This window comes from Arachis ipaensis, chromosome B4, assembly GCF_059453495.1.
Source record: "Arachis ipaensis isolate K30076 ecotype BB chromosome B4, ASM5945349v1, whole genome shotgun sequence".
NCBI lineage: Eukaryota > Viridiplantae > Streptophyta > Magnoliopsida > Fabales > Fabaceae > Arachis > Arachis ipaensis.
This window is the reverse complement of record NC_142439.1, coordinates 110,973,115-110,986,668: the sequence shown is the minus strand read 5'-3', so window position 1 is coordinate 110,986,668 and position 13,554 is coordinate 110,973,115. Positions and strand designations below refer to the sequence as shown.

The 13,554-nt window shown below is 33.8% G+C and overlaps 1 protein-coding gene across 1 annotated transcript; it reads right to left on the bottom strand.

The window, feature by feature from the left end:
* Positions 1 to 7,681: 7,681 nt before the first annotated feature.
* LOC148568772 (zinc finger BED domain-containing protein DAYSLEEPER-like) lies at positions 7,682 to 8,507 on the bottom strand. Its single transcript, XM_088484776.1, has 2 exons — positions 7,973 to 8,507; positions 7,682 to 7,722 (listed from the first exon to the last, which is right to left on the bottom strand). Exons 1-2 carry the CDS (start codon positions 8,505 to 8,507, stop codon positions 7,682 to 7,684), a joined length of 576 nt encoding a protein of 191 aa, XP_088340902.1.
* Positions 8,508 to 13,554: the final 5,047 nt, after the last annotated feature.

The window sequence follows — 13,554 nt, the reverse complement described above, 5'->3', positions numbered from 1 at the left end:
ATTTTGACAAGATAAGAAGTTAGGAAGTTAGAAAAGATATTTTGAAAATCAAATTTTTGAAAAGGATAAGATGAGAAGATATTTTTGAAAAGATATGATAGAAATTAGTTTTGAAAAAGATTTGATTTTTAAAATCACAATTAATGACTTGATTCACAAGAAATCACAAGATATGATTCTAGAACTTAAAGTTTGAATCTTTCTTAACAAGTAAGTAACAAACATCAAATTTTTGAATCAAAACATTAATTGATTATGTTATTTTCGAAAATTATGATATAAAATAAGAAAAAGATTTTTGAAAATTAATTTTTTGAATTTTTCGAAAATAACCAAGAATTTTGAAAAAGATTTGATTTTTGAAAAAGATTTTGAAAAAGATAAGATTTTCAAATTGAAAATTTGATTTGACTCTTAAGAAACAACTTGATTTTAAAAATTTTTGAAAAAGTCAATCCAAATTTTCGAATTTGATGAGAGAAAAAGGGAAAGATATTTTTTTGATTTTTGATATTTTTATGAAAAACATGAAAATTATGCAATGCATGAAATTTTTAGATCAAAACATGTGATGCATGCAAGCATGCTATGAATGTCAAGATGAACACCAAGAACACTATGAATGTCAAGATGAACATCATAGACACAATTTTGAAAAAATTTTTAATGCAAAGAAAACATGCAAGACACCAAACTTAGAATTCTTTAATGCTTAGGCACTAAGAATTCAAGAATGCATATGATAAACATGAAAAGACACAAAACAAAAAATCATCAAGATCAAACAAGAAGACTTACCAAGAACAACTTGAAGATCATGAAGAACACCATGAATGCATGAAATTTTCGAAAAATGCAAGATGCACATGCAGATGACACCAAACTTATGATATGACTCAAGACTCAAACAAGAACCACAAAATATTTTTGATTTTTATGATTTTCTAATTTTTTTTGTATTTTTATTTTTATTTAATTTTTTTTTTCGAAAATTATTTAGAAAAAAGAAAAATAAGGATTCAAAATTTTTAATATGAATTCCAGGAATCTTATGCTCTAAAGCTCCAATCAAAGGGTCAGGCATGGCTTGATAGCCAGCCAAGCTTTAGTATGTAACTTAGACATGACACGCCTGACATTCCTTACATTCAATAGCCAATTGGCTAAGAAAGATAAAGAAGCTCTTTTCTTGAGTATAAGAATTGAGACATGGCTTTACAGCCAGCCAGGCTTCAACATGCTTCATGAAACACTAGAATTCATTCTTAAAAATTTTGAAGCTATAGAATAATTTATTTTTGAAAACATTTTTTTTTGAAAACAAAACAAAAAGAAAATTACCTAATCTGAGCAACAAGATGAACCGTCAGTTGTCCAAACTCGAACAATCCCCGGCAACGGCGCCAAAAACTTGGTGCTGTTGCCGGATCAAACTTGGCACTGATGTTACCGGACCAAAAGCTTGCCGAAAACTCAAACAATCCCCGGCAACGGCGCCAAAAACTTGGTGCACGAAATTGTGATCTCCAGGTTCGAATAATCCCTGGTAATGGCTCCAAAGCTTGGTGCTCTGATCTTAATTCATAATTGTCACAACTTCGATACAACTAACCAGCAAGTGCACTGGGTCGTCCAAGTAATACCTTACGTGAGTAAGGGTCGAATCCCACGGAGATTGTTGGTATGAAGCAAGCTATGGTCACCTTGTAAATCTCAGTCAGGCAGATATAAAGTGATAATGGTGTTTTCAAATATTATATAGTAAAATAGGGATAGAGATACTTATGTAATTCATTGGTAGGAATTTCAGACAAGCGAATGGAGATACTTTTCGTTCTTCTGAACCTCTGCTTTCCTGCTATCTTCATCCAATCAGTCTTACTCCTTTCCACGGCTGGCTGTATGCAAGGGCATCACCGTTGTCAGTGGCTACATCCCCTCCTCTCAGTGAAAGATATGCTCACATGCTCTGTCACAGCACGGCCAATCATCTGTCGGTTCTCGATCATGCTGGAATAGGATTCACCTTCCTTTTGCGTCTGTTACTAACGCCCAGCACTCGCGAGTTTGAAGCTCGTCACAGTCATTCAGTCATTGAATCCTACTCGGAATACCACAGACAAGGTTTATACTTTTCGGATTCTCTTGAATGCCGCCATCATTCTAGCTTACGCCACGAAGATTCCGGTTAGGAGATCTAAGAGATATTCATTCTAGCTTATTTCATGTAGAACGGAAGTGTTTGTCAGGCACGCGTTCATAAGGGAGAAGGATGATGAGCGTCACACATAATCATCACCTTCATCATGTTCTTGGGTGCGAATGGATATCTTAGAAGCGAAATAAGAAGAATTGAATAGAAAACAGTAGTACTTGCATTAATCTTTGAGGAACAGCAGAGCTCCACACCTTAATCTATGGAGTGTAGAAACTCTACCGTTAAAAATATATAAGTGAAGGTCCAGGCATGGCCGAGATGGCCAGCCCCCTGAAACGTGATCAAAGGATCATAAGGTAATCCAAAGATGCCTAATACAATAGTAAAAGGTCCTATTTATAATAAACTAGCTACTAGGGTTTACATGAGTAAGTAATTGATGCATAAATCCACTTCCGGGGCCCACTTGGTGTGTGTTTGGGCTGAGCCTGAGTGTTGCACGTGCAGAGGCCATTTGTGGAGTTGAACGCCAGTTTCTGTGCCAGTTTGGGCGTTCAACTCTGGTTTTGGATCCTTTTCTGGCGCTGGACGCCAGATTTGGGCAGAAGGCTGGCGTTGAACGCCAGTTTACATCGTCAATTCTTGGCCAAAGTATGGACTATTATATATTGCTGGAAAGCCCTGGATGTCTACTTTCCAACGCAATTAGAAGAGCGCCATTTCGAGTTCTGTAGCTCCAGAAAATCCACTTTGAGTGCAGGGAGGTCAGAATCCAACAACATCAGCAGTCCTTCTTCAACCTCTGAATCTGATTTTTGCTCAAGTCCCTCAATTTCAGTCAGAAAATACCTGAAATTACAGAAAAACACACAAACTCATAGTAAAGTCCAGAAATATGAATTTAACATAAAATCTATTAAAAACATCCCTAAAAGTAACTAGATTCTACTAAAAATATACTAAAAACAATGCCAAAAAGCGTATAAATTATCCGCTCATCACTCATCTGGCTATGACTGAGATACATGAAGGTATTTGTGGAGCTCACCAGTCGGGTCAAAAAATGCACTGGATCTTACGTCGACAAGGGTTGTATTGTCCTTCAATGATTAAGGATTGTGTTGAATTTGCTCGATATTGTGATCAATGCCAAAGACATGCACCTATTCAAAGAGTCCCTACTTCCGATTTACATGCTATAATCAAGCTCTGACCATTTAGAGGGTGGGCTCTCAACTTAATAGGAAATATTCACCCTTATTTGACTAAGGGACATAAATTTATTTTGGTGGCAGTCGACTAATTTACAAAGTGGGTGGAAGTTGTGCCTATGAAGGAAGTTACCCAAGTCAAGATAATTGATTTTATTGAGGAATCGATCATTTATAGATTCGGTATTTCCTAGACCTTGACCATAGATTAAGGAACTATGTGTACAGGTCGATAAATAAAGGGGTTTGCTGAATCACAAGGCATTAAGATAGTATACTCGACTCCCTACTATGCACATGCTAATGGTCAAGTTGAAGCCATCAATAAAATTCTTATAAGTTTGATTAAAAAGCATATAGGGAGACAACCTCGAAACTGGCATAACAATTTGAGCCAAGTATTGTGAGCATATATGTGTTCACCTAAAGAGGTTACAGGATCGACACCTTATGAGTTAGTTTATGGTTATAAGTTATTTTACCACTTGTTATAAATTTACAAACTATTAGAGTGGCAAAACAGAATGATTTGCCTGTCAAACAATATTGGCCGAGTATGATGGATGAATTGGATGGATTAGATCAATCTCGACTAATTGCATTAGATAGAATGATTTGATAGAAAGAATCTAGAGCTAAGTCATACAACAAGAAAGTCAAGACTAAAAAATTTGCAGTCGATGACTTAGTTTTAAAATTAATCCTTCCCACTGAGTTAAAGGAAAATGGTCACCATTTTGGGAAGAACGTTTTAAAATTAATCCTTCCCATTGAGCAAGTTAAAGGAAAATTGTCACCATTATGGGAAGAACCTTTTAAGGTCGAAAAGGTATTTGATGGTAATGCGTATGAGTTAAGAGATATAAAAGATAATCGACAGATTGGGCACATAAATGAAAAATATCTCAAATCATATCATTCTTATTAGAATAAAAGGTGAACATTCATATAAAACATTAACCAAAATACAAAATGAAAATTAAAACAAAGTCCTAAACTTAAGCTTCAAGTCCTCTTTTTTTTAACCCAGAACGACAGAAGCTTCAAAAACTTCACCTTAAACTTTAGTGGCTTGAGTTACTACTTCGACTATGGCAGGATGACATGGGGTTTTAGAATCATAAACATTATGTATTTTTTGAATTCGAAGTGTCATAGTCGAGTTAGTTACTACAATTTTTCCTTTGCTAGCCTTTAACTCAGCTAATTCTTTCTCAAGAATATCAATTCTTGATGCTAAGGTTTTCTCTTTATAGCTTGACTGTCTAATAAAACTTCTTCAATTTGAGACTTAGCCATATCACATTTCTTCAATTGGGTGTCATGATTGACCAGTGCCTCAATCGATTTGTTTAAGTATTCCTCAGCAACTTTAGATGTAGAGATATGATTATATATATCCCCAATAAAGACCCCTAGATTTGTGTGAATCTCAGTTGGAATTTTTTTTTTCCGAAAAACTGAGAGCATCGAGTAGTCAAATCTTTAGGTTAACATTGTTGTTGATATCCTCCAAAGGTTGATTAAGGCAATCGAGAATTGTGTTCCTTTTGAAGAATATATTGGAGTATATCCAATGATACTCATTCAACCATGTATTTTATCATTGGTCCTTGGATAGTAGAAGGAACCGGTAGTGTTTATACCCAATGTTCTTGGGTCTTTTCTTTGGAGTCAGTAATTCACTCCTAAGGCTCCTTTAGGAAGGCCAGGTAGTCAATTAGCAAGTCCAAAAGGGGCATTAGGAAAAGAAGGAAACTTAAATGGTCGCATAAAGTGTTTTTTCCGAACATAAGGATCTCAAGCCAAAGCTTTGAATAACAGTCGAGAAATTTATAAAATGTGTTCTCTTCTTCTTTTCTCACACTTCAAAGGCCTTATTGAAAACATACTTTACCTTTTTGAAATGTCATTTTACCTTATAATATTTTTTGAACTTAACAATTTCATCGACATGCTCACCTTTAGTTTTCTTTGACGCCGCAGCAGGAAGAACCAAATTAGAAAGGACTTGTTCAGTTGAAAAGCAATAAGAAGTATAGTAGGTCGACCACCACTTATGGAAGGCAGGTGTTGAAAGGAAACAACGAGTGAGGTTGAACCTTTGGTACTGAATGCTCACTCTTTGGAGATTCAAGTCAAGAATTTGGTCAAACTCTTCTAGTCTTGACACCTCATAGTGTACTATTTGGGTCTCAGAGTCGAGGGAGAGTGGGGAAGGCAATGCTTGGGCCAAACCAAATTGCTGTGACACGAATTGAGGGAGTAAGTGACTAGTTTCTTCTTTAAGGCCATTGTCGACTCACGTGAAAACTCCCACAGGAAGAATTTGAGGAGTAAGTGTTTTAGACAACAAATCATCGACAATATATTGATTTTCAGGTTTGGGACTGATGAAGTAATTAAGGTACCCAATTGCACTTTGACGATGAGTGAATGGATTTGGGTAATAAGAAGTGTTGTCACAATTTTGATCTCAAGAAGAAGAGTAACAAAGTGACGAAAAACATTTATGGCAGACATTTTTTTTGTTTCGATCAAGAGAGAAGAGATAGTCGAATACCATCAAGTTGAGCTTTAGGAATGTCAAAAGAAGAATCTATCAGTCGAGGTTTAAGAACAGCCTTCAACCATAGGTTTACAACTCAAATGGGACCAAAGCGATTAGTCGATAATTCACCGCGTCGAATCTTACCAACCACTAAGGAGAGTGTTTCATATATTTGACCTAAAATCAAAGAAGGAAGGTCGACATGCTTTTTATAATGAAGCATGATGGCTAGTGATAAATAATTATTTTTTTGAATTTCAATAGATTTAGGACAAAAAACAAAGGCATTAAGCCATGAAAGCAAAAAGGCCACATGCTCACTATCGGTCGCGGGATCTCCCTCGGATCCCATATTATTTTGAATAAATTCTGACACAGAAGTCGAGTCAAAATTGATGTCAAAAATATCATCAGGATATTCGGTAGCCCATGACACACACTCCCCGTCGGGAGCTATGCCAGTCAAAGCAGAAACTTCCATTAAAGTAGGACCCATCATCCCATAAGAAAAATGGAAGTTATTAGTAACAGGGCACCAAGAATATAAACTGGCCCCTAAGAGGGGAGCAGTATAAGAAAGGTCAAAGCTGGCTAGTTTGAGAGCAGAAACAATCCCTAGTGATTTTCATGTAGTTTGTAGGTCGGGGCCAACCTCGACATCTAAGTTGAAAGAAGGGAACTAGATTCCTTTGGAGGGATAGTCTTAAAGACCCGACTAGAAAAATAAGAAGCCCTAATGTTTTTGCAGAAAATTATAGGGAGATGTTCAGGGGGGAGATGGAAAGAAAGAAAAGACAGATTCAACTTGTTCTTGAGTAGAAAAAGGTCCTAAAAAGGAATATAAGCGGCCAGTAACCTTGAAAGGAAGAAATACCTGGCTCCTCCAAAGGACAACAGTTTCAATGTCCGGATTAGGGGCTCTCAAGCTCCTATCTTCATTGTAGAATTATGCCATGTCAGCCACCAAAAAAAGAAGAGGGATAATTTGAACATCATCGTCTTCTTCACAATGTGGGGGTGGGGGGTAGCTGAGTAGTTGTTGCCACACCAGATGCAAAGGCTGCTGTAATACTGTAATGGCCGGAAAAGAGAAAGAAGCGGAGGCCATGGTTGTAGGAGTAATGGTGGAAGTAGTAGTAGCAGCAAGCCAGCAACAGTCACAGAAGTGGAAGAGGCAGCAGTAACAGAAGACAAGGAAGATTGTTGATGGACTGATTGTGAATCCATAAGAATGGAGATGATAGAAATGGTTGAAAGAGCTTTCGAAGAAGAAAGTAGGGGTGTTTACAGTACGGTTTGGTCCGATTTTAAGAAAAAAAGTCATCCGATTCGAACACTTATTTTATGTTTGGTACAGTTTGGATTGGATGAACTTTTTTTAGAAATCCAATCCGATTACAAGGGCTTTGGATGGTTTTGGATTTGCGATTTTTAAATAAAAAATAATAACTTAGTTTACAAATTAATGCTGCCTGACATAGTATAAATGCACACTACTAAAGTACTAATAATCCTATGAACATTATAAAGTAACTTGTCCAACAAGCCAACATAATAATAAAAAGTAAATCCCATAAACATTATAAAGTAACCTGTCTAGCAATCCAATAAATTCAATAAGTCTTGATAAAATAATAATTATTCAGCCTAAAAACAAGTCTCAACAACACAAAATTAAATAGCATACAAGTCTTAATAAAAACATAGCATAAAAAACTTCAAGTTGAGAGGTGAAGCATTGATCACTAATCAGATTCATTATCAGTCTTCTTCGTCTATTAGTTGAGGAATTGGCTCAAGTTCTACAATAAAATATAATCAAATAAATATTAGTAACTTAAACATATTATCAAGTAGTAAAGTTAATCAATATATGTAGATAAAATAAAACATAATTATAAAAAATATTACCTTTCTCAAGTTTTTCAAATTCTTCAAAAGACTCCTCAAGGTCAATTAGCAATGAATTGGCTCGAAACCAATTTTGTGCATAAATAAAAACTTCAACCATTTTTGGGGTAAGAGAACTCCTATATTAATTAAGTACTTTACCTCTAGTGCTAAAGGCGGATTCAAAAGTAATCGTTGACACAGGCATAGCTAGAATATCCCTCGCAATTTGACTAAGAACAAGATATTTGTAATTATTAGAGTTTACTTTCCACCAAGTTAAAATGTCAAAATTACTTGGATAAACTGATTTTTCCAAGGACTCCATAAAATACAAATCCACTTCATTTGTGTTGGCACTCTCACTTGCTTGTATATCATTTTTAAATGCTACTGCAAAGCAAACATCATCAAAGGCATTATCATTCATATCCACATCTTGGCTGTGGTGTGCAGATTGGTGTGCTTGATCACTATTAAGAGCAACCCTATAGCTGTTAAACAAGTCATTGAATACTTCCTTCACCTTACCACATAAAAAATCAGCATCCTCCTTCTTAAACAACTTTTGAAAACTCCACTCAATAAACTTAATTTTGTATCTAGGGTCAAGTACCACAGCAACAAAAATTATCATATTCATGTTTTTCAAGTTACCCCAATATTTATCATACTTAGCCTTCATTTTTGTAGCCATACATTTAAGTAATATGTCATTACTATCAGCCCAAGTCTTCAAAAAACTAAGATTTGAACAAAAGTGATAAAAATATGACGAAGAGGACAAATGTAGAACCCGAGACTTTTTTGGTTACATCGAAAAAAATCTTTAAAAATCTCACAAAGCATCTTGTATTATCCTAATCTTCATTCTTTAGAATGCCCCCTTGCATCATTACAAACTCAGCATCCTTTTCACTTAATTTCTTAAAGGCCTTTTGGAATTTTAAAGTACTATCAAGCATTATGTAAGTGGAATTCCACCTAGTAAGGACATCTAATTGCATACAAAATCAGTCTTGGATCCTAGCCTCTTTAATACAACTTTTAAACCTATCCATGCGAGTAGGAGAAGCACAGACATATCTAACATTATTCCTAATTTTTCTAATTGAAGAATGCATATCCTTCAAACCATCATTCACCACCAAGTTCAAGATATGAGCATAATACCTAATGTTCACCTTTTAAAGGATATGAATTCAAAACCTCCATTCTACCTTTTAAATAACAAATGATAACATCATTTGAACTAGCATTATCAACTGTAATGCTAAATACTCTCTACTTATTTCCTAATTTAAAAGATATTTTTTTTTTATCTTCCTACCAATTGTTTCACTTTTATTATTCTTGATGAGACAAAAGTTAAAAATTTTCTTTTGCAACTTTCAATCTTGATAAAAAAAAATATGCAGTGAGACAAAGATAGTTTAGATTTTGTACAGAAATCCAACAATCAGTGGGCAAACACATACTTTGATTTGAGTTTATAAAGACACTCTTCAACTTATGTTTTTCATTCATGAACAAGTTTCAACAATCCCTAGCAACTAAAATCCTTCCCAAAATTCGGAGTTTTGACTGCAAAACACTCATGAAATAATGAAACCCCTCCCCTTCGACAAATCTAAAAGGCAACTCATCTACGATTATTATTCTAGCAATGGCTTGTCTACATAAATCAGGATCAAATGATACAAAAGTCAAACAATTACCCAGCCCATTTTCTTCTTCTTTTTTAAGTTGCTGCATAACAAGTGTTTTTTGTGTGGGATCAAGTGAATCTTTTAAAAATTTTCTACAATAACTCAACAAGTGACTTTTAAGATTGCTAGTACCATTTTTATGTGAATCAGTCGCATAAGATGCTCCACACCAGTTACATATAGCCCTAGGTTTGGGATCACTTTCATCTTTTTTAAAATGCTCCCAAGTCCAAGATCTATATCTAATAGGTTTTTTAGTATTACCGGTACCTAGTTCCTCAGATTGGCCAGGATTAGGTGACTCATCAGCAACATTTGCTTTGCCTCTCCTCCTCTTAGATCTAGTTCTTTCATTGTTCCAATCATTGCGTGGGAGCAGCAGTGGCAGCGATGACGTTTGCCTCTATGTCTGCCTTTGATGGCTGTGGCGGCGGCATTGACTCTGACTGTCTCGAAGATCTAACTGATTCAAAAGTGGCGGAGTAATACTGGTAAATCCAGACTCACTGCTTTGAACATCTTGTGATAACAAAGAATAGTTAATCAGTTTATGTTATTTTAATATTTTTCTCAATTAATCAACATATTGAATTATTAGTTTGTTACCAACATACACATTACAAAATAAAAATATTACCTCAGGATATAAAGCTAATATTGTTGACATTCAAATTGAAAGCTAAAATCAACTAAACAAATATAAAATCTGCAAAAGATAAAAAAAATAGAATTCAATCAACAAGGACAAAATAATTAATTTAATACAAAGTTTAACAAAATTTAATCAACAAAAACAAATTGTCAAAAATAACAAGAACAACAAAAAATTTAACACAAAATTTAACAAAAACAAGAACAAATCTCTCCAGAACAAAACAAAATTAAATAAAAACAAGTAAAAACATTCCGAAAAAAGGAGACAGCAATAGCGTCACCGAGAAGAGGAGACGACGAACGACGTCACCAAAGAGGAAACGGCAGCAGCGTCACTAAGAAGAGGAGACAACGAAGGACATCATTGAGAAGAGGAGGCGGCGAACAGCATTGACGTGTGACGGTGAGAGTAAGTGAAGTGTGAGATACGAATACAAGAGACTAAAGTGTGAAGAGAGGGTTTCTTTAGGTTAGGTTTTGTGTAATTGTTTAGGGAAAATGGAATGTGTGCGACACTATCCTAAGGGAGTAAGCCAATACAATAAGGAACTAAGGACTAAGGGTCTTATTATTATTATTGTTATTGTTATTGTATGCGGTTCAGTTTGGTTATGTAGAATGAAATCACAAACTGAATCAAACCGTAATAAAACTAATTCAGAATCTAAAAAAATGCAAAATTAAGCAGTTTGTTTCGGGTTTCGGTTTGAATTGGTGCAGTTTGCATTTTTTTTTACTGTTTTGAATCTAAACACCCTTAGAAGAAACGAATTATTTTCTAAAGACATAAAAAGTAAATGGTGAAAATGATGAGGTAACAATACCTGTTGAAGGAAGGTGGCCAGTTTTTAATTTCAAAGCCCATTAAAAGTTCAGGAAAGACGTTACACATTCTCAGAAAAATGTGCAAACCGTTTTAGAAACAGTGTAACTGTCTTTTTAAATTCTAAAATTTAAAATTGGCACATGACTGGCACGTGAGCAGATAAAACTTGTCATTTCAACTCCTGAAAAAATAAATTTTAAGGAATAATTTGTTAGTGCATATTTCAATCTGTCACGAAATTTGACTATAGCGTGTCTACTAACTCAGGTGAGTTGAGTCGAAAAGATTTGAGATGAAGCCAGTTGATCATGCGTGGTCGAAGTTTTGACGGAGTAAGGACTCAACTATAAAAAAACAGACCATTGATTATGAGGTGAGTCGAGTTGGACTAGGGTCAAAAGTTTATACTTGCACGTGATTTCATCTAGAAGTACTATGCAGAACGTGGAACTTGAAGACCATTGTAAAAATAAAGACGTGGGGTGTCCACCTTGGAGGACAAGGTCCTTCACGGTCAAGACAATAAAGTCGTGGATTGTGAAAGTTTGAGTAAAAGGAGAAAGATAGATCGTGTCAAGAGAAGAGCATTTTGCATATAAGAGAAGGTTAGAAGAGTGGAGTGACTTCAATTTGAACAGTTCACCATTACACAAATCTCTAAAAAAATTCAAGTCACACTCATGTTAAGGGAATCATGAAATGCAAGTGCATATAACTGTCTGGAGTCCATTTTTATTTTATTTTCTTTTGTTTTTTTATTTTAATTCATTTCTTTGCTTTTAATATTTTATTATTATTTTACTTTTTTAATTTCAATTTTACTTTCCTACTCATCTAAAATTTTTTATTTATTTTGTTTATTTTTTTTATTGTAATTCTTTATGTTATTTGTCACGGTTTAATATTATTGAGCATTTTCGATATAAATACTAAATAATTTTTGGGTTGAGTACACTTTTTTTCAGAAGAATTGTATCTATTTTTTGAACTGTAATCTTAATACAAATTTGATTCGATACCTTATCGAAGTTACCAAAAATCAAATAAAATGATGAATTATTCGGCAAAAAAAAAAAAAGGAAAAGGAAGATGAGATTTAATGTGTATGCACCGCTGGTATACATATTAAAATATTATACAAACATTTATTGTATAATACTACGTCAGCAAAATAGAATTGATCTATTTACATCATCATTATTTAATTTGATTGGTGATACTTCTTTTCTTTTACAATTTCGTTACGTTACTAACAGTATTTTTGTCAACTTCTACCAATTCTTATATATAATTGTGTTTAATGGAAGTGTATTTGTGGATGTATCTAATAAAAATGTCTTTTTATGACTGTGTTTAATAAAAATATCTTTTTAAATATATTTTTTGGATGTGTTTCTTTATATATGTGTTTAAAATATAATAATTAATTATTATTGATAATAAATTAACAGATAATATATTAGTACCATATACTTTTTCTTTTAATAATTGAATTCTAGTGTAGAACAGTTTTTTCACATTATAAATACATCCAAATTTAGACCATTTAGAGATTTTGTTACACTTTGATGATTGTAAGATTGATGTGATCTGCAGTTTTTTAACGAATAATATAATTCATAGTATTGTTATTAATAAATATACTCAACCAAATCATTATCCAAAATTTGGTTCGCTTTCAACGTAGAAGAAAATTCTGAAGGACAAAAAATAATGTATCTCTTTGCGGACTTGGTTACGTAACTGCAGTTCTCTTGCGGTTTAGGTATACATATGATAATACATTGTGTATACCACCCAATTTTATTTTAAATAATGTATAGAGTATTGACAATAAAGTATAAAAATATTTTATAATATTCAATATTAATTAGTAAAAAGATAAAGAAGTTTAAATATTAATAACTATCCATTATAATGATTGTTTATCTTGATTTTTTTTTCGCTTTATGACAAATAATTTTATTTTGAGTAATTTATAATAAACCTTTATCCAATTCAAATCGCATAATATTCTAATAGATAAGGTGAGTTTTCGTTTCGCTAATTAAAAGAATAATTTTAATGGGTTGAAAGTTGATTCTGTCAAGCTTAATGTGGATGACAGCTAAGTTTCAGTTTGGGGATGCAGTTTAAAACTCAAATAGAGATTGGAATGTTGGTTTCATTTTAGAAAGCCTAGCTTTAAATGTGCTAAAATTATAGTTGGGTGCTCTCTTCATAGGGTTATATATGATTGTACTACTGGAATAAAGGATTTAGGTTTTTTGTTATTGAAACTTAATCAATTTAGATTTTTCAAATCATAGTGCCTAGTTTCACAAGAATTCACTCACAGAAGGTAAATGAAGTTGCTTATGAAATATATATGGGCTTTACTATAGTGTCCTTGGACTATTTCCATGTCACACGTGTCCAGAATGATAAATATAAGAGTAAAGTATCGTTTTTGTCCCCAACGTTTGGGGTAAATCCTATTTGTGTCCCTAACGTTTAAATCGTCCTATTTGTATCCCTAACGTTTGTAAAAGTGATTCAATGTTATCCTGCCGTCA

Bases quoted from the DNA above. Each gene is read 5' to 3' on its own strand.
- LOC148568772 (XM_088484776.1), bottom strand. From the start codon at position 8,507: ATGGCTACAAAAATGAAGGCTAAGTATGATAAATATTGGGGTAACTTG. The intron at 7,723-7,972 runs GTAAAGTACTTA...ATTTTATTGTAG, and splicing joins ATCCGCCTTTAGCACTAGAG to AACTTGAGCCAATTCCTCAA.